The following is a 19,683-nucleotide window of genomic DNA, read 5'->3' on the forward strand; positions in this document are numbered from 1 at the left end:
AGAAAGCAAGAAGCTTAGCAAAGCCTTCGCCAACAATAAGACAACGTGCTTATATATTGAGCAAAAGCAAATATATTTAAATCTTGACTTAAAGCTTATATATATTATCAGCAGCTCTCTCGCGATATTTCTCACCTGATGACGATTGCTTGTGTTGCAATTGAAACGTCGTGATATTGTTATTATTTTTATTATATTTTATTATTTGATCCATCTACGTGACTTTACCGAAAGACCCAAAGAATTCAGATATATTTAGTACTGTAAACAATGTGTGCCGATGACCACACCATACCAAATGAGCCCAATCCCATCGGACTTTTTAAAGCAAAGCAGCAGTGCTTGGATAGGTGACGACTAGCAACAAAATAGGTGTAGTGGGTAATGTTGGCAGCAGAGGGCAGTGCAGCACAATCTTTTTTGTTTTCTGTACTCCGCCCACCTTCATCAACCAGCACTGACCAGCGTGGTCAAGTAAGGTCAAGTGGCTTTCACTGCTTGCACAACAGTGGGGGAGGCCCTCACCCAGCAGTGGGTTGATAAATGGGATGTATTGCACATGGACTGTGGGCTATGGCATCATACTTGCTGCTAGATTTGATTCTTTATACATGTTATGAAATAAGTCAAATAATATAACCAAAAACAGCAACAAATAGAATGACACGGTTAGTTGCACGCAGTGTGCACCTGCCAGTCCAGAGCAACAGATCTCACACACTACCCAACCTGAATTGAACATATATATATAAATCTATTCTTGGTTCTTTCGGTAAAGTCACGTAGAAGGGAAATAATAAAATAATAAACATAAAGTGTAATACAATTATCACGACGTTTCGGCCACAACGCAAGCAGCCGTGACTTTACCGAAAGAACCAATAATATGAATCCCTGCAGTCATGAAAGCTTTAAATCGAAATATATAAAACTGATGTGTTTTTTATTGTCGATTCAATAGCCACAACCTGTAAAAAAATCGACATGATGTTGAAATTCAGCAAATATTTTTTTTTATACTTGAACATTTTTAATACCTATAAAGCATCAAAGTGCAACAAATATCACGCCATATTTTTGTGTCATTGTAATGCTCCCCCTGCCGGACAAGATGCCATTAAGTGGCTCTGCAATGTGTTATATTATTTGGTCCTTTCGGTAAAGTCACGTAGAAAAAAAATGAATAAAAATTAAATAAAAATAATTAATGTAGACTGTAGCCTGGTTCTTAATCGGAGTGAGTGTACTGGTAGTCTATAATGTAGACTGTAGCAATGGTTATTAAGCTGGGCGAGTGTACTGGTCTATACGGTCTACTTATTCTTGGTGAGCATTTCTGTGAAGTCCTGGGGGAGGGGAAATCCCTCGGCATGGAAAACATCGTGGGACAAAGTGGGGATGACCCTACTGAAGCTGCGGTGTCTCAAATATTGGAAGAAGTCATCTCCTGTGAGTGGCTGGCTGAGGTGAAGTACTAAAGGCGATCCAGAGTCTGAGACCAGGAAAGGCACCAGGCAGAGATGATCTCCCAAGCGAAATGCTGAGGGAGGGTGACGTTTGTGCAGACTGCCCTACATGACATCATAACAGTCTGGACCACTGGATGGGTTCTGCAGGATTGGAAGGATGCCTTGGTGGTCCCACTCTTTAAGAAGGGGGACAGCACAGACTGTAACTACAGGGGCATCTCACTCCTCAGTGTGCCGGGAAAGGTCTTGGCAAGGATTATTCAACATCGCCTTGCCAGGCACGCAGAGGAGAGGCTTGCGGAGCCCCAATGCGGTTTCAGGAAAGGGCAGTCCTGCACAGATGCCATATTTTCTGTCTGTCTGCTACAGCAGAGGTGTAAGGAATTACAACAAAACCTACATCTCTGCTTTATTGACCTGGTCAAGGCCTATGATACCATCAGTATGCCTGGGCTCTGGGTTATTCTTCATGCTTTCGGAGTCCCTGACCCTCTGCTCACGATCATTAAGGACCTTCATGATGATGAGCGGGCCCAGGTAAAACTACGTGGCCGGGAGTTGGAGCCATTCCCTGTTCACCTTGGGGTGCGACAGGAATGTCCTCTGGCTCCCACATTATTTAACATCTTTTTCGACCACGTAGTTCGTGAAGCCTTCGATGGCTATACCGGAGGAATTTCCATCTGGTACAGATACAATGGGAGGCTGATCGATGCCCGGGTGCGGTCAAGGGATGACTCCCTATTGGTCAACCACGTAATGTATGCCGATGATCTGGTAATTGCCGCTCACTCAGAGGAGGAGTTGGAGGCGCTGCTGCTGAACCCGGAGAGTGCTACTAAGGGGTGGGGGCCTTACCATCAGCCCCACCAAAACTAGGCACCTGCCTGGGTATTTTGTATCATCGGACACTCCACCCCCACAACTCCCAATTGGTGATGGGGTAGTTGTGGAGAGAGTGGAGTTTCCTATACCTGGGCAGTGTGCTCATGACCGGCTCCGGTTTGACAGCAGAGGTCCCACTCTGAAATCAGTCGAGAGGCATTATCTTTTCATCGGTTGCGAAACACTGTGTGGAAGCTACCTGGTCTGTCGCTCCACATGAAGCTTCAGGTCTTCTCGGCCACGGTCATTCCCTCCCTTCTCTATGCTTGCGAAACGTGGACCCCCCCTAACGGACATCTTTGCCAGTTAGAAACATTTAGGCTGGCCTGCCTACGATCCATCCTGGGATTAACCAGGCTGGATTGTCTGAGGAGCTCACAAATCCTTGAAAGATCTAAACAATGTCCCATCGGTGAGCTCCTCTGGCAGGCAAGGCTGCGTTGGCTGTGTCAGATAGCCCGCATGCCCAGTCACCGCATGCCTAAACAGCTTTTGTTCGGCCGGATAGAGGGGGCTAAACGGGCGCGATGTGGTGCAGGAGGATGTGGAGCTGAAGACTTGCCGATTACTGGTACCAGCAGTGTCAGGATCGGCCTCTGTGGAGGAGGCTCGTGAAGGATGCTACTGGGCAGTTGGAGGCAGTCGCCCTCCAACAAGAACGGAGGGCTGAGGAGCAACGCTCACAACAACGAGCGGAGCGCTGGGTGGCTAAAGCACAGCAAGTTGGCACAGGTGGTGCATCAGCCAGTCATCTCGGTCATCTCAGTCAGTCAACCCGTAGCACCTGGGTCTGTCCCGTGACCTCCTGTCAGCGGGCGTTCGACACTTCACGTGGCCTCAACGTGCAGAGCCTGGTACAAGCTTCGTGGTGACATCACCACCACTTAGTGGCGAATAGCGGCTGTTATTGTTGTGCCCATAGCATTTTATTGTATTGATAACTGCCACTATTGGTTGACACTCAAAACAATGGACAGAGTGCCTCCTACTGATCAGCCTGTAATAGTACAGCCAGAATATCTATGCTCAATGGGATCCCGACCGCCAAGTACTGATTGGACCTAAGCCGGGTCAGTGCTTGAAAAGTATGCAACCACGCCTTATGTAGACTAATAGCAGACCAGAACAATTGCTAAAATGTATTTGCAATATTTAAATTAACTGCAAACAAATGCTTAATTGCTGCTGAAATGAGCAACATTGTCTTTGAACTTCCAATGAACAATCAACCTAAATGTTTTGAATATGTATTAGCCCCACGTAACTTTTATGCACAAAACTAGCCCATGAACCGACAGAATACAAATACGAATGAGAGAATATTGAGGGATGCCTGTGTTTGGATACCTATAGTTGTTCTCTTTCCAGTTAAATCAGCAGAGTAATGCAGGTAGATCTGGGACCAGGCTGTTAGGTTGGATATAAACACTGCAGTAGAAAATCTGGAACGTGAGATAGTATAGTGGGAGGGGAGCTCCTACCTCAAACTCATTTGACCAGTTCAGAAATTAGGGGCTAAACATTCCAAAAATATAGTACGCCCTTTGTGTGAAAATTGTGGGTACACACATTTATATATTTACATAAAATACGTTCATTGCTGGTGAGCAAACTCTGTTTATGGTATCATATTACCATGAAGTGTGCTCCACTGATGTTCAGATACATGCTGCAAAGAATGAGCAGTCATAGAGAAGAGTGAAATTTGAATCCAGAGGATGTTAAAGCCTTCTTGGGTTAGTTGCACTTATTTTTTATATATTACATTATTTTATTATTATATTATGTTTTATTTTTTATTATTTTATTACTTCCCTTCTACGTGACTTTACCGAAAGAACCAAGAAGATAGTTGCACTTAAACTTGCATATTATGTGTTCGCATCACAGATGACTACCGCAACATGGTGAGATATTTGATGTTTGGATTTTACATTGGCAGATAGGGAAGTCAATCAATGGGGGACTTCAGAATTACCCCTATTGCTCTGTAGGTATGTTGACCTTCTTTCACACCGTACATAGAAAACTATGCTATGGCAGGTAAGAGTACAACTAGTCAACTGTAAGAATGAAAAATGAATTTTTCTATTGTAATTTAAAAGCAAGACTCGCTGGGTAATGTAGTCAAATGTGTCTGGATGGTAATCTACCAGTTCTGGAAGTACCGAGCTAGGGAACATTGCTCCTCTGCTGCCAAGATGAGTGCAGTGCTCGTCAACGGCACCAAACCATTTCCTACAAAAAGCCAAATTGAAATTTGGGCCAGCAGCCTGTGTTCATTTAGAAAAGCTGTTTGCAACCATTTCCTCATGAATTCCTTTGGCAGCAACAATAGATTTAAATTGGTTTTAAACTGTTACTGAATCACATGCAGTGGTTCTCATTTTAAGGCTTTCGAAACTAGATCCCCTCGGGTTTTCCATATCTAACAATAAACAGGACTAGTGTAATCAATGTGCACTGATTTATTTCATATAGGAGAAATGAGACAGATATTAAAATATGGACTGCATTTGATTTACTATTCCTGGATTTTAAATCCACTAGTTTAATTAATATTTTTTTAAAATATTTCCTCCACATATCTCTTGCAAAGAAGATATATCTTCATGTTATGTTACCTGGTATAAATGAAGGAAGCTTACATATCGACCTATTTTTTTCCCTATCTCATCACTTATATTTTCAGTTGCTGGAAAACTTTTGCCCGATTGAGTGAAGAGAGTGTATCAGGTAAGGTGTCACAATTTTCATCCTATGCACCCACTAAGGTAAAGGTTAACATTTGAACCAATCATCAGATAGGTGAAATGTGTAATAACCTAATATGCAAGGGAATTATACAGACTGATTCATTTGGAAAGGTGAACCAGAGGGGATGCCATAAATAGAGTTCAGAAGCCCCTGCTCTGCAAATATTGACGTGCTTCCTGGAGAAGAAAAAGTAAACCCATGAAACGTTGTGTTAGAAGTACGGTGAGTCCTCGCTTAATGCGTGTTCACGCAGCACATAGTCACCATAAAGTGGTTCTTCCACCAGGGAACAACTTTTCGCACAACATAGAACGTGCACCGTTATAACACTGTTTCTCAGCGGTTAACAAGGAACTAGTTTCTTGAGTTGCACATCTGAGCGTTAGGATACAGTATGCAGAATGATACAGTAAGGTGGCGGTGTACCCTCAGATATTTGTCCTGCCATCTGACTGTGTGTGTGTGTGCGCGTACATTGTATCTCGACAAACTTTAGCATTACATTATTTATGGGGAAATTGTTTTCGCTTGACGCGGCACTTTTCAGGAACCCATCTTCGGCGTTAAACGAGGACGTACTGTATAGGAAATTGAAAAATAACACCAATGCTTTCAAGATGAAAATAAGCAAAAATTAGAAACAACCAGTGGGCAGGATTATTAAAACTTATTAAGAATTGTGTATGAAGATACTATGACCTGGCCAAATTATTGTAAAATATTTTTTCACAAAGTACTTATTTCTATTCCAGGATATATTCCTTTGTGCAATCATAGGAGGTTTGTGATATTGTTTGTCACCATCTACAAAATAGGCTCCGGGAATTGAGTTTTCTACCATTAGATAGGAAGCTGAATAATGTATTACACTCCAAGATTAGTGTTTTTTTTACCATGGCCAATACCTATGTAGGTCAGCATTCAGTTTTAAAATGCATAGGAGCCAATGACCCATTTATAAATTAGAAGACACTTTTAGCAACACCCAAGACTGTCAGGCATTGCCAGTCAATTGAAGATTGTGCCAGAATTTAACTTTTGGATTGGTCTGAAAACAGCTTTGTACTCTATATCTTTATAACCTTGCTTTTATACCAAGCTGACAATCGTATATTAAAATCGTTTCTTCACAAAAGCCAAGATAATGAGTGCTGGAGATATGCTTACCCACCGGGCTGACACAGATACATGCAAATTAAGTTGGGAAAGTTTCTCGAAACACTTATTTGTGTACATACCGAGTTGCAAGGATGCCGACTATCCTATTAAGTGTGAGAAAGATACAGCGCTACCGCAAGAGAACACAAACCCAATTTTTACGGCTCAAACGTAACGACAAGGCACAGGAATAATGGGGCTTACCTCCACCAGGTACTCGCGAGAGAGCAGAGGCAAACGCACATTCTCCAGGAGGCTAGCCATCAGCTCCTGTCGCTTCTCGCGGTCGTGGTTCACCCATGCCAGTACTGCTTCAAACACCTGCAGAAAAAGTCACGTCACCCACAGCTGCCTCTCCAAACCAATGTCAGGCACCAGCATCATCATAAGCTCCTAACGCAACAACCACTGATATCCCTTTCCAACAGATCTCACCTGAACAACCTCTATCACAATCAGCAATATAATAATATATCTCCAGAAAACGGGCTCTTTATCAGGAGGGTTCTCGACTGGAATGATTGGTGAATTCATTTCAAAGGAGTACTTTAGAGGTGGGTGGGAGTAAATCTAAATATCCATAGAAATACCATGCATTTGAGAAAACAACACTCAAAGGTCAAAAGCAGAATGACAAACCCATCTGCTGTACTGCTATCTCCTGGTCAACTTGCAGCCAACATACAGGGTAGTGTCAGAATTATATGTGATCCACCAACCCTTGCCTCTGAGCACTGGATTAATGATGGGAGACACCAAAACACATTCCTGCGGAGGGAGCTGGTAGGAACGTTGAGTTGCTCGGTCAATGGCCAGGGTCAACGGCGGCGTGGTGTATTCCGCAAATATGCCCGACTGTGAGGGCGGGCACAAGCCGGCGTGAGTAGGTTAAACGTTGAGTTTTATAAGGGCACCACGGGATGACCAGCCCCTCCCCACCCAGCCCCACCCCTCCCACCCCCCACCCAGCCCCACCCTCCCCACCCAACCCCTCCCAACCCTCCCCACCCAGCCCCTTCACACCCTCCCCACCCAGCCCCTCCCCACCCTCCCTTCCCCACCCAGCCCCTCCCTCCCCACCCAGCCCCTCCCTGCACGAAGGACGAACACTATAATCCCTTGTGGGCTGGTGTAACCAGAGGTTCCTACCGGTAACATTCTAGAAATATAAACAATACCCACTCCTACCAAAAAACCCAGATATTATATGTAAATTTTTTATAACAGCTACAGTCGTACCTTTTCCTCTGAAGGGACCATCAGTCTGTCGCTGGCGATGAGGTCACAGACCTGCTCCACCGATAGTGAGAGGAACTCCTCTGCCTGCACCACGTCAGAGAAGTGCTGTTCTGTGGACACGCAAAGCGGGGTGAATGTTAGCAGCTCACATACCCAGAATACACATTGTCAGTGGCTCAATATACTGGTAGTGTGTTAACAACGTGTGCTGGTGTTTACATGGGTGGTGACATGGCCCAGCAGTTGTGCGTTCATCTCTTGTTCGAGAGGTTAGCGGTTTGAATCCGGCAAGATGCCCAGGTTAAGATTGCAGGTTTATTAACTCTAACAGATTCAGTCTGCTTCATAGTAGACGCTAAAGATCCTGCAATGGAATTTTAAAAGAGTGGGCCATTTGTGTATCGGCACCAAGGCCCAATTTGAATATTGACATTCCGAATACTGAATTGGGATTACACATGGCAACACAATGTAATAGTACGGTTTGGAGATGAGGTTAAGCTTTTGACAAAGTACAAGACTCAAGACTGGCTGTTTGTTATAATATAATTCCTCACACATAGAGAAGGCTTTAGTTTTGCTGATCAGATTTGCATTAGCTCCATCTAACAGTGAAGATCCCTGCCACGTTCAAAGCACACCACCTGGTCTACTAAAGCTGAACGTTCATCACACATCAAGGCTTTTTCTGGGTTGCTCTACTGCTGGGAAACATGCTTCTGTACGAGTGCATAGCCTAGTGTTCTTAGGTCTTAATGTGCACAGCACACAGCAGGTGGGATACCAATGCAGACACACCCAGCAGGCCCACTGGCAGTTGACACATATAGCAGGCATGTCACTTTTAGGCATGGCTATTTTAAACTTACAAAGCCATCAACTTATTAAGTCTTTTAAAAAAATCCACCTTTTCAAAGAGTAAACTTATGATGAATACTTGTAATACTCACAGGGAGGTTTAAGACAGCCTTGTTCCTCCCTCCACCAAAACCCATGACTACACTTTTTAGCAGAGGGCAATGTACAGTTTTGGTTGCCTGTGGCTGAACTTGAATCTCTACATGTGATGGCACTGTGATTGAACCAACATACACCAGTGTTCATAAGAGTTTTTTTGGGTTAGATCGCATAAATATATAAATGTGTCATTCAACCCACCACCACCAAAAACAGCCAACTAGTAAGGGTTGTCATGTAAACAGAACATGCCAATTCGTCACTAGTACAGCACATCGTTGTTTTGGACAGCCAAGCGACAACATTTACAATCTGAGTACGACGTTTCGCCAGTAATTAAAACTAGATCTTGACTTAAAGCATTCATGACTGCAGGAATTCATATTCTTTGGGTCTTTCGGTTAAGCCACGTAAATAAAAATATCACTACGTTTCGATCGCAACACAAGCAATCGTCATCAGGTGAAAAAATCTAGCGGGAGAGCTAAGAGCTGCTGAAGCAGGATGTTATATAGGTTTGAGATGGGCGTAGCCCAAGGGTAAGTGGGCGGGGTTAGAGATGAAATTTGCGTGTAAATGTAAGATCAGAGAGCTGATATACCTCCACGACTATGAAGCTGTGGAGGTGGCCATTGTATTGTGAGAGATTAGCATGTCACTGTTAGAAAATCACCACAACGGTGACTGTGTTAATGAGACATTTAGCCTGTTAATGTAAGATTAGCATGTCAATGTAAGAAAACCGGGCGCCACCGCCACATTGAGGAAAACAAAGCTGTGGAGGTGGCCATTGTATTGTAAGAGATTAGCATGTCAATGTAAGATAACCACCGCAAATACAGTTGTATTTGAGAGTATTTAATATTTCTTTGGTGTTCTTTTAGTCTCGTGCTGATCATTCGTCCTGTTTGCCCAACATAGCATTTGCCACAAGTGCAATTACTCCGGTACACATCTTCTGTTGATAGCGTCGGTAATACATCTTTTGTACCAGATATTCAAGTCTGTATTTTATGGACCATGCCAAATTTGAACCGGGTGTTTTGTTTTTCCAAACATCTGGCTAGTTTATCAGTTACTCCCACAATGTACGGTATTTTTAATAGTTTTAATTACTTGGGCAGTTTCAATGCTCGTGTTATTTGATTTGGTCTTGACATTCAATGCCCTGTTGATTTTTGCATCATTGTAACCGTTTAATGTTTAATTTCACTTCTCAGACTATCACCATCTGACACTTTGTTAGCCCAATGAATGAGCGTCTTGATAAGAGCAGATTTCTGTGCGGGGTGATAGTGTGACTCTGTATTCAGATAGGCATTAGTGTGCATTTTCTCTCGGTAAACGCTGTGTGTTATTTTACCATTACGTCCCCGTCCGAGCAGAATACAGAATACACCAGTGTTACAGTTGATGCATCTTACAAAGAATAATAACTGTAGACTTAATCGTGTCTTTACACGTTGTCTAAACAGGTTGTTTTATTGGGATGTGCAGTGACTACAAATGAGCTAAGACTTCTCAACAAAGCAGTGCACATGAGCACATGCTTAGGTGAATGTTTTAAGTAAAATTCCCACCTAAATTTTCACCCCATTTTTTATCAACCCATTAATAGTAAGCCCGCACAGTATTGTTCAATAGAGAATTAATCATGTGCACTACAATAATAAATGCTGAAATAACTGCACCCACCTATAATGTACAACTGCAGAATGCCCATTAAAAAAAGACAATTCATGTAAGGTTCACTATGCTTGCTAATGGGACACAGCAAAAAAACATTTGGATGAATGTGCACATTTGTTCTCAGTCAGCTTTCAAAAATACGAGATTATATGTTTTTGAAATGGCTTGGGACTGTTAATAGGGCTACGCTGAAGGAGTGCAAGGGTGTGAGAAATCGGCTCTTCCTTCGGAAAGTAATTCCTATATCCTAGGCAAAGAAGAGTGTAAAATCATGGCAGTCAAAGTGAGAGGCAGAGATATAGAAATAAAGACTTGTTTCTGGATCAGCCAACATGGTAACACTCTACTGTCATGCACAAAGCATAAATAATGAAACAGACCAATTAACAATGTTCATATTTGGAGGTAACAGCCACCAACGTCATTAGACCTTCACCTTCACAAAGAACATAAGTGTTGCTTTTTTGAAATGTAGCTCAGACTGATGCCCTCCTTATTCAGCACAAATAAATCTAGCATCACCAATCAATTCGGGAAAAAAACCATATGGTAAGTGGCATCGCAAACGTTGGCAATGATGCCAATGTATAACTGTTATAGGATCTTGCTGTACTTTTGAAAATAGTCTGTATGTCATGACAATTCATTATTAATTTCCATAAACTCAAAAATGTCCTTCTGGCAATCCAGAAAACAAATCCACAAACTTCACTAAGATCTCACAGAAAAGTGTGTTTCAAGCTAGCATGAGACATTTACCTTCTGTTAATTTAACTTTATTCATCTGGGGTGCCTCCTCACCTATATGGCACATAATGTATACAACATTCCCAATTATTTTAGATTACAATATTCAACCCAGTTTATAATTAAAAACATATGAAACACCTAAAATGATTGGCAGAGCTGATTCTCTGATGGTAACGGCTGAAATTACACATTCCTTCCATGGAATCAGCCTCTATTTAACGAACCCACCTGCTGTCTTTCTACCATATGGTGCTCACCAGGTGGTGGCCGTTTCACTGGTCCTGGTGGGGACGATGAGCCGAGTCATCTGGACTGTGATTTGAACTCATAGCCATTTACAGGTGTTCTTTGATTTACGAAAGGGATACATGGTTAAAAATAAACCACGTAGAACGACATTGGTAAATCGGAATTACTTTTCCCCTTAATTTAATACTAAAAAATGGTTATGTTTTTCAGACAGTCATTCGAACTCTAATCCAAAACTAAAAATATACACCTATATCACTTTTAAAAATACAAAAATCATTATAATAATGACATAATTATTAACACAATTTAATCCTAATTCATTTAAAACATAGATAACCTTTTCAGGGGAACTCACCAAAAGATCTGCATGTTGGAATGACTGGAAAGGTGATGTGGAGGCATTGCTGTTGCACTGTTGGGATATCGTGGCACTGTTGGGATATCGTAACACTGTCGCGGATGGATGACGCAGCCTCCCGGGTGGTTCTTGTTTGACCTCACGTTCAAGTGGAAATTAGTTTTTGCTAATTGAAAGGTGTCCATAATTTGTCAATTAGGTCTACGAGAAATTTCGTAAACTGAATGTTCGTAAATCGAGGGATAGCTTTACGTGGAAGCCTGCTTCTCTCATCCAAGCTGAGCCATCCAGACTGTTTTATTCACTGTATTTATCACACGCACACATGCGCCCATGTAAACACAGTCAATACAGGCGCGCACCTTTACTTCATGAAATTCATGGAGAAAGTTAAAAGGCAACGGACCGGCATAGGTGTTGGCGTGCTGCAGGAGGTCAGAGCAGGCGTGTATGTCGGCGAATGTCCGGATGCCCAGGCAGTTGGACGGGTGCAGCTGTGACTGCAGAAATTCACAGCAGGCATCCCGGACCTCCGGCAGCTGGAGTAAGCTCGCTGCAGGCAGCAAAATCTGAAGAGGGCAAAGTGACAGCATTTGGTGAAAAATGATAAATCACCCTGATCGTCATCCAAATGCTGGGTGATGCCCTTACACAAGTTTGGTTTACAGATACCCAACTCTTCAGCTTGGCACAAAAGGCATCTGGCCTGAACAAGCAATCAAAAGCAATGATTAAAAAGTGCTTGCAAGGAGGTATACACATTCGGCCACTGACATAACACGTCATTTTGCCCAGAAATGGGCAAAGGGAACACATTTTGTAATTGTTCATGCGGCACAAACTGGGAGTAGGGAATATTTTTTTTATTAAGAAAAATTAATAGGAGCAAGAGGGATGGATTCGAGCCATCCCAGCTTAGATATAAACTTAATTAATCAAATTTTCATCGTGGAAAAGCTATACTTCACAATACGAGTGGAAGAATGATGTTTTACTGAGAATTCATATTTTTCATTGACCAGTGCGCTTAGTTACAAGTAACTGAAAATTATACTTTTTGATCTTCGATCAGATGGATACTCATTATTTGCATGTTAAAATACAGTTAGCGTAATATTTAGGACTTTAAACAAGTTAAAATCCTCAAATGTATCTTTGCGGAAAAAACGTTTTTCATGAAAGCCCCACTGTCAAAAAATTGTCATAAATAAAATCCACCAACCAAAGCTTCAGTGATACCAAAATGCAAGCTCAGTGGCTACAGGTGACGCCCTTGGTCCTCACCTGCACATTGTCTTCGGTCACCTGGATCTCCGCTGTGTACACGTAGTCAATGAGCAGGGCAAGTGCTCGGCCATCCACTTCTTTGATCTCCACTTTCTGCGCCTTGCTCTCCGCCATCTCGCCTGTACATCAAGCATCGCTTGTTACAGGTCCTCAGCAGCGCTAATAAGTGCTTCTAAAACATGTTATGTTGTTGTCCTTAGATGTGACAATGAAAGCGTGACCCAGATATCCTCTGTGACTGGAATGTCTGCTCATTAGTAGGCGACGTTAAAATAGGTCACCTTATTTATACACAGAAATTATAGCCCAAATAAAATGTTATTTCGACTTGTAACTATATATGGCGATTATTCAGAGGTAAAATCCACAGGTGATATGTCCATGTACCCGGCATAGGCAAAATCCAAATGGCCTGCCAGTTCTAATTAACATCTTCAGAGCTAAATTTAAAATAATCCCAATTGCAGAGACATGGATAGTGCCTAAGACATATATTACTTCAATGGCAAATGCCATACATTGCACTGAAACTATTTACTTTATTTAAAATAACGCCTACTTATTCAGTCCAGTACAGCATGATTTAGTTTATTCAAGTCTCTGCCAAAACTCTAATAATTACTTCAAGTGGATTTAATATTTTCCATTCTATATGCAGTTTGATGTGGGACTTTCATGCTTCTGTAGTATTTTTGTAGTATTTCATTTACAGTTGGTAACCGTTACCCAAAACAATTTAATCTATGCACTTGTATCACACCTGTGTGCTTGGAACAGTTAAGTAAAAATTATTTTGAAATGTGTTATACAAACTATATGGGTTGATTTGAAGCTTTCGTGACTGCAGGAATTAATATTATTTGGTTCTTTTGGTAAAGTCACGTGGATAGAAAAAAAATAACCCAAGAGTATAAACTATATGGGCTTTCACTCGGCAACAAAATACTCGTGAGATTACAACACTGCAACGGTCACTGAAGAGATAAACTAGTCAAAGCACCGGATCAACCATCCAAACTGGCCTATGTGGAACGACTGTGTTAAATGCAGCAAATGTAATGTATTGAATGTGGTATATCAACTGACCATTGATGCTAAATTGTGAAGGTGGATTCCCAGCATCCTCTTACTTGTGAACATGGCATGAAAGTAAGGACTGCATGAGGCCAGTGCCAGCTTGTGAGCAGCCACTTCTGTCCCATCAGCTACGAGGACGACATCGCATAGCACACCTTGCCTGTGCGACAAGTAGCAAGCCCATAGACATAAAACATGGAAATATACAATTTACAGGCATGCAAGTGAGGTACTAATGTATGGTATAACTTCTCCGATTCAATTTGTTGTAGGGATGGAATCCTATTTTGGTGAATATGCACAAATTATTCCTTTCCATATAGTGCACACAAACACAGATAACAGGCTGAATTTGCAACCACTTTTGCGTCATTCGTCTTATCCTTGCAAAGCCGTAAATAATTAACACGGGAATTATAGGACTTTGTGCGGATTGATTTGGGAGCATGAATAAATGAGTTTTTCACTGATTGGCATAACTTAAACTGCATTCACATAAACAAAGTATGTTCTTTTGGCATTAACAAATATATCCAAAGAGCATATCTTGCCTCCTCAAGCTGTTCATGATCTTGAAGGCCTTCCTCATGTGCGAGTTGCTTTGGTACATGGGCCAGCACGAATTCAGGCCCGTGCTGTTGCGTTCGTGCTCCGTCATGTCATCCTCAGTCTCCCCCAGCGAGCCGCGATCCATGGACATGATGCCCGGCGCCCGGGTCAAGGGGACATCCACGTCCATGAGGCTCCACGAGGATTGCTCAACGCATGGGTCGCGGCACCACGCAGCTCAGAGCCAACTCTATTTTCCCCACATGGATTATCTTAAAGAGGTTGTGGATAAACACAGCTTAGTCTTGGTAATGCCAAATGAAAAATATGAGGGGATGTCTAATTTTTTATCTTCTTAGTATAATACAGCTATTTAAGAATGCGGTATTTATTTTATCCTTTGAATACAGTCAAGTAGAGTTTTTGTTCTGCTTTTATTCTGAAACAGTTGCGTGCAATGAAACAATACTTTTCTTACATAAGTACTCTAATGCCTACTATCTGCTGTGCATGAGACGATCTCCAAGTGGCATTACGAGTCTTCACCTGTTCCCCCACTTTGAGTTCATGGTCATATCCTAAAAGAAATGGAACACGACAAACACAAGTCACACATTACTGCTCACCAACTCAGACCAGCCCTTTCTATGTAGTATTTCCAAAATACATGATCTGGTTTAGACTGGAGAAATTGGTATATATAGGGAAGACATGTTTTGATTCAATACAAGCCAACTTCAGACTTGTTTCAACATTCAGGGTCTGATCAAGAGTCAGCTTACTTCAACCAATGCTGGTAAAGTACTCAGTTTATAGGCAAGGTCCATTTCTATAAGAAAACAGTCCTAGTTCGACGCAAAATGATATAATACATAACACAAAATAACCATTAAGCATCATTGAGAAATTTAACATTAGATCTTAGCTGCATGGCTGTTAAATAATTTTGACGTGAAACATACCACTACTGCACACTGCTCTTCACTTTGATCCTTACTGGACACATACGTTTGCAGAACATAATGTGCTGTGGTAAAGCTCTGAAGCATCACTGAGTGGCTGGGAAATCAAACACATAACGTCATGCAAAATGGCTCTGTGGCATGTGTTTAACAACTAGCCTCATAAGGTTTAAAAAAAAACACCAAAATAGATTATTACAAAATCATGGAAAGTTGTAAAGTATACAAAAGAGTAAATTTTATTGACCATACTTGTCCTGTAAACCAGTAATTTCCAAGCTTTCTGAGCAAGTGGATCACTGCCAGCCACCATGCGGGGGAAAAAACGTGTTTTGTGAAACAAAAACCACATCTGCAACGGTTCTGTAGCCCACTTCTCATGGCATTGCGTCACCTTTGGACTACAGACCACAAAGTTGGGAACCACTGCACTAAACAATGCAATCTATCAAACATGACGATTCGTGATCATTTTGAAATTAAATACACCAGTTCCAGAAATATAATACAAACCAAAGCCAACTGTCATCCATAAACTGAAACATTACAAATTAACAGTTTTTGCTTGCCAATAGGGCATCATGTCCAGTTAAGAGTAATCTGTCACTAAGTATTACTAGATGTGGAACGCTCCAAATTTGGCCGTAAAGTTAGCACAGATTGATTTACTACTACATTGTCACAAGCTCTCTCAAAATCCATACATATTCACACTGCAGTGTATTTCTAATTTTACAGGCCTGCATACAACGGGACAAACGTTGTATTCAAGCCAGTGACCCCCTGTATCCAGAGCCAAGTGCTTCTGGGAACCTCGTGGCCAACGTAGTTATCAAGTGATTGTTCTGAACTCCAGACAATGTACATTTTAAACGAGTTATCCACCACATCAAGTCACAGAACTTCTCCACGAATGCAAACACTGCACTTCTAGGGCAGTACAACCAACGCAATTGACATTGCCCCAGGAGGGACCTGTGCATGCGAGGCGTGTGCCGAGTTTATTTTTTTCTCCTGTTCAACGATTTAGCTTCGCGTGAACTTCACATCACTTTACTGTTGACATTTTGCGATGGAAAATCAGGGGTAATTACTCCGCCGCGTCAGCAAAGTTATTATCAGGTTTTGCCACGTTTAAACTTTACAAAATGAAGGCGAGCTCGTTCACTTTCATGCGCACACAATGGAGTCGACTATTTACCACGTTTACCAGGTTTATTGTTTTACAACATAACCTGTGCTTAGGTTACCCTTAAGACGCCATCTGTTGCGCGAAGAAATGCACTTAAAATTTACTAGATTCGTACAAATAAAAGTACAATAAAGGTTCTGCTTTATGTACGCAAAATGATTTAGTTAATCAATTTCTGCAGTTGACCGAAATATTTATTTCCAACTCAAGTTTTTTTTTTATTTTAAAAGTGCACAAACACTTTTTACAATCACCCCCACAAACATCCAAATCTGTCGCCAAACTTTGATCCCTCATCACCTTAACTCTCTCCATGCCGAAGTAATTCTATACCTGCTGTTGTATGAGATCACTCAACTGTCCACTGCTGCATGGTAACTGTGCCATTGTTATTAAACTGTTAGAATATTCTCAATTCATTAGTCCCTGTCCAATGTTGGACGTGTTTTATTACCTGTTAGATGTCACTTTCTATCCACTACTGGATTGGATCACTTTATACCCACTTCTGTATCATTCTCCACACAATTCAATATTCTTCAAGGTATTATTTACCTGCTGCTGGGCAACATCATGTTCTATCCACCGCTGTAAAGCACCATTCTCTATACACTGCCATACCACTGACTTACTCCGCACCCACAACTATCAAATAAGCAATAGCGATGCTGGATAAAGTTTCTCTACCCCACTTCAAGTCTGTACATGCACAATTCTTTCAGCGGAGAACATCAATATTCGAATACCGTTCTCTATCCACTACAGTGAAAGTAAAATTAGAAACACTGGTGAATAAGTAGCATTATACCCACTACTGGATAAGTAAAGTTCACTACCTGATGCAGTACTTTTACAGGATAAATACCAACACAAACACTAATAATAAAGAGTTTAAGAGTCGGCGGAAAGCCTGAGACATCACAATATTGGTATTACATAATCAGAAATACTTTGTAGAGTACTGTATTACGATTCTCTACCATTGTTGGACGGTTCAATATTATTGCCGAACAATGAATGCAAGCACCATTCCTTAGCCACTGCTGGATGCCATACGTGGTTGTACCACTGTGCTCACTTCTGCCTATGGAGCATTTCGTAAAGTTGGGCGACAGGGCCAATCCAAATCCACTGCTAGCTTCGACAGGCCAATGGGTCGAATGACAACACAAATCTCGATTTGCAGGCTGGCTGGAGAGGCCAGGCCAGGCCCTGGTTATCCCAGAAAACCTCACTCCAACCATTCCTGTCACTGCTGTTTCACGGCGAATGACAGCGACATTCTCTGTCCGCTGCTGGCTGGAGAGGGCCAGGCCACCCCAGAAAACCTCACTCCAGCCATTCCTGTCACTGCTGTTTCACGGCGAAAAACAGCGACATGCCCTGTCCACTGCTGGCTGGAGAGGGCCAGGCCAGGCCAACCCCAGAAAACCTCACTCCAGCCATTCCTGTCACTGCTGTTTCAATGCGAATGACACTGACATGCCCTGTCCCCTGCTAGCTGGAGAGGCCAGGCCACCCCAGAAAACTTCACTCCAGTCATTCCTGTCACTGTTGTTTCACGGCGAATGACAATGACATTCTCTGTCCCCTGCTGGCTGAAGAGGCCAGGCCAGGGCAGAAAACCTCACTCCAGCCATTCCTGTCACTGCTGTTTCACAGCGAATAACAGCGACATTCTCTGTCCCCTGCTGGCTGGAGAGGGCCAGGCCACTCCAGAAAACCTCACTCCTGCCATTCCTGTCACTGCTGTTTCACGGCGAATGACAGCGACATGCTCTGTCCCCTGCTAGCTGGAGAGGCCAGGCCACCCCAGAAAACCTCACTCCAGCCATTCCTGTCACTGTTGTTTCACGGCGAATGTCAGCGACATGCCCTGTCCACTGCTGGCTGGAGACGCCAGGCCAGGCCACCCCAGAAAACCTCACTCCAGCCATTCCTGTCACTGCTGTTTCACGGCGAATGACAGCGACATGCTCTGTCCCCTGCTAGCTGGAGAGGCCAGGCCACCCCAGAAAACCTCACTCCAGTCATTCCTGTCACTGTTGTTTCACGGCGAATGTCAGCGACATGCCCTGTCCACTGCTGGCTGGAGACGCCAGGCCAGGCCACCCCAGAAAACCTCACTCCAGCCATTCCTGTCACTGTTGTTTCACGGCGAATGTCAGCGACATGCCCTGTCCACTGCTGGCTGGAGACGCCAGGCCAGGCCACCCCAGAAAACCTCACTCCAGCCATTCCTGTCACTGCTGTTTCACAGCGAAAAACAGCGACATGCCCTGTCCACTGCTGGCTGGAGAGGGCCAGGCCATCGGCCCAACACCTCCACGAAAAACCCCGCGGCGCGCATCTCGGCAAACCGCGCTCGCGTTTTGGCCGCTCGACCACCGAGGGCCTCGTCTCGTCTCACGTGGAGGAGGAGAAGAAGAAGATGAAGAGGAGGAGGAGACCCCCACCCCCCCCCCGGAACATGCGTCGGCCCAGAGAGAGAGAGAATGAACGTAGAGCTCACTTTGGTGTCGTTGCCTTCCCTCACCTCCACCCCACACCGCCACCGCCGTCGCTGGCCGGACTTATTAAACATTGAGCAGAGAGGGGCGCTGTGGCTGGGCTCACCACCACCGCGACGACTCCCAGTGGCTGCTGCCGCTGTTGCTGAGTTCTCCGGACGGCCATCTTACCAAGGGACAAACGCGCCAGTCGTCATCGTCTTCGTCTTCTTTATACGGCCGCTGATGTAGAATGGAGAACGACAGCTGCAAGGTGACAATTTGCAGGTGGTCGGCATCAGGAGCAGCGGCAGTGGTTATCGCTGCTACTACGACGGCGACGGAGCCGGCATTGACAGCACACGGGCGAGGAGACCGGTCCAGTTGCATTTCTAAAACGAAGTCGTTCCCCTACAATCATGGCGCCCAGAGTTTAACGGAGGGTTGTCGATTTAAATAAGACGTCGCTGAAGCGGTCATCTTAGCAAGGGGCCGAGTTTATATCTCTCACTCTCTTAGGTTATTTCGGTAAAGTCACGTAGGTAAAACAAATATATCTCTCTCCCCCACCCCGGTGGTCTATTCGATTTTACTTTCGATATTTCGCAAGACG

At 43.3% G+C, this 19,683-nt stretch overlaps 1 protein-coding gene across 5 annotated transcripts in view; it reads right to left on the reverse strand.

Moving 5' to 3' along the window:
• The window catches only part of LOC144720649 (kelch-like protein 2), a 37,704-nt gene extending 18,243 nt beyond the window's left edge, over positions 1-19,461 (reverse strand). Inside the window, exons 1-7 of one of the 5 annotated variants that reach the window (XM_078597562.1) lie at positions 19,263-19,461; positions 14,430-15,005; positions 13,932-14,038; positions 12,799-12,920; positions 11,921-12,083; positions 7,509-7,618; positions 6,474-6,590 (exon numbers count right to left, since the gene is read on the reverse strand). In XM_078597562.1, coding sequence (XP_078453688.1) covers positions 6,474-6,590; positions 7,509-7,618; positions 11,921-12,083; positions 12,799-12,920; positions 13,932-14,038; positions 14,430-14,617 — 807 coding nt within the window. In that variant the 5' untranslated portion in view covers positions 14,618-15,005; positions 19,263-19,461. Of the gene's footprint in view, positions 1-6,473; positions 6,591-7,508; positions 7,619-11,920; positions 12,084-12,798; positions 12,921-13,931; positions 14,039-14,429; positions 15,006-18,991; positions 19,231-19,262 lie in introns of those variants that run through there. The other 4 variants (XM_078597561.1, XM_078597559.1, XM_078597560.1 and 1 more) reach the window with 4 other exon arrangements.
• Between the last annotated feature and the right edge of the window lie 222 nt (positions 19,462-19,683).

Source organism: Lampetra planeri, chromosome 9 (genome assembly GCF_965212315.1).
Source record: "Lampetra planeri chromosome 9, kcLamPlan1.2.h2, whole genome shotgun sequence".
NCBI classification, from domain to species: Eukaryota; Metazoa; Chordata; class Hyperoartia; order Petromyzontiformes; family Petromyzontidae; genus Lampetra; species Lampetra planeri.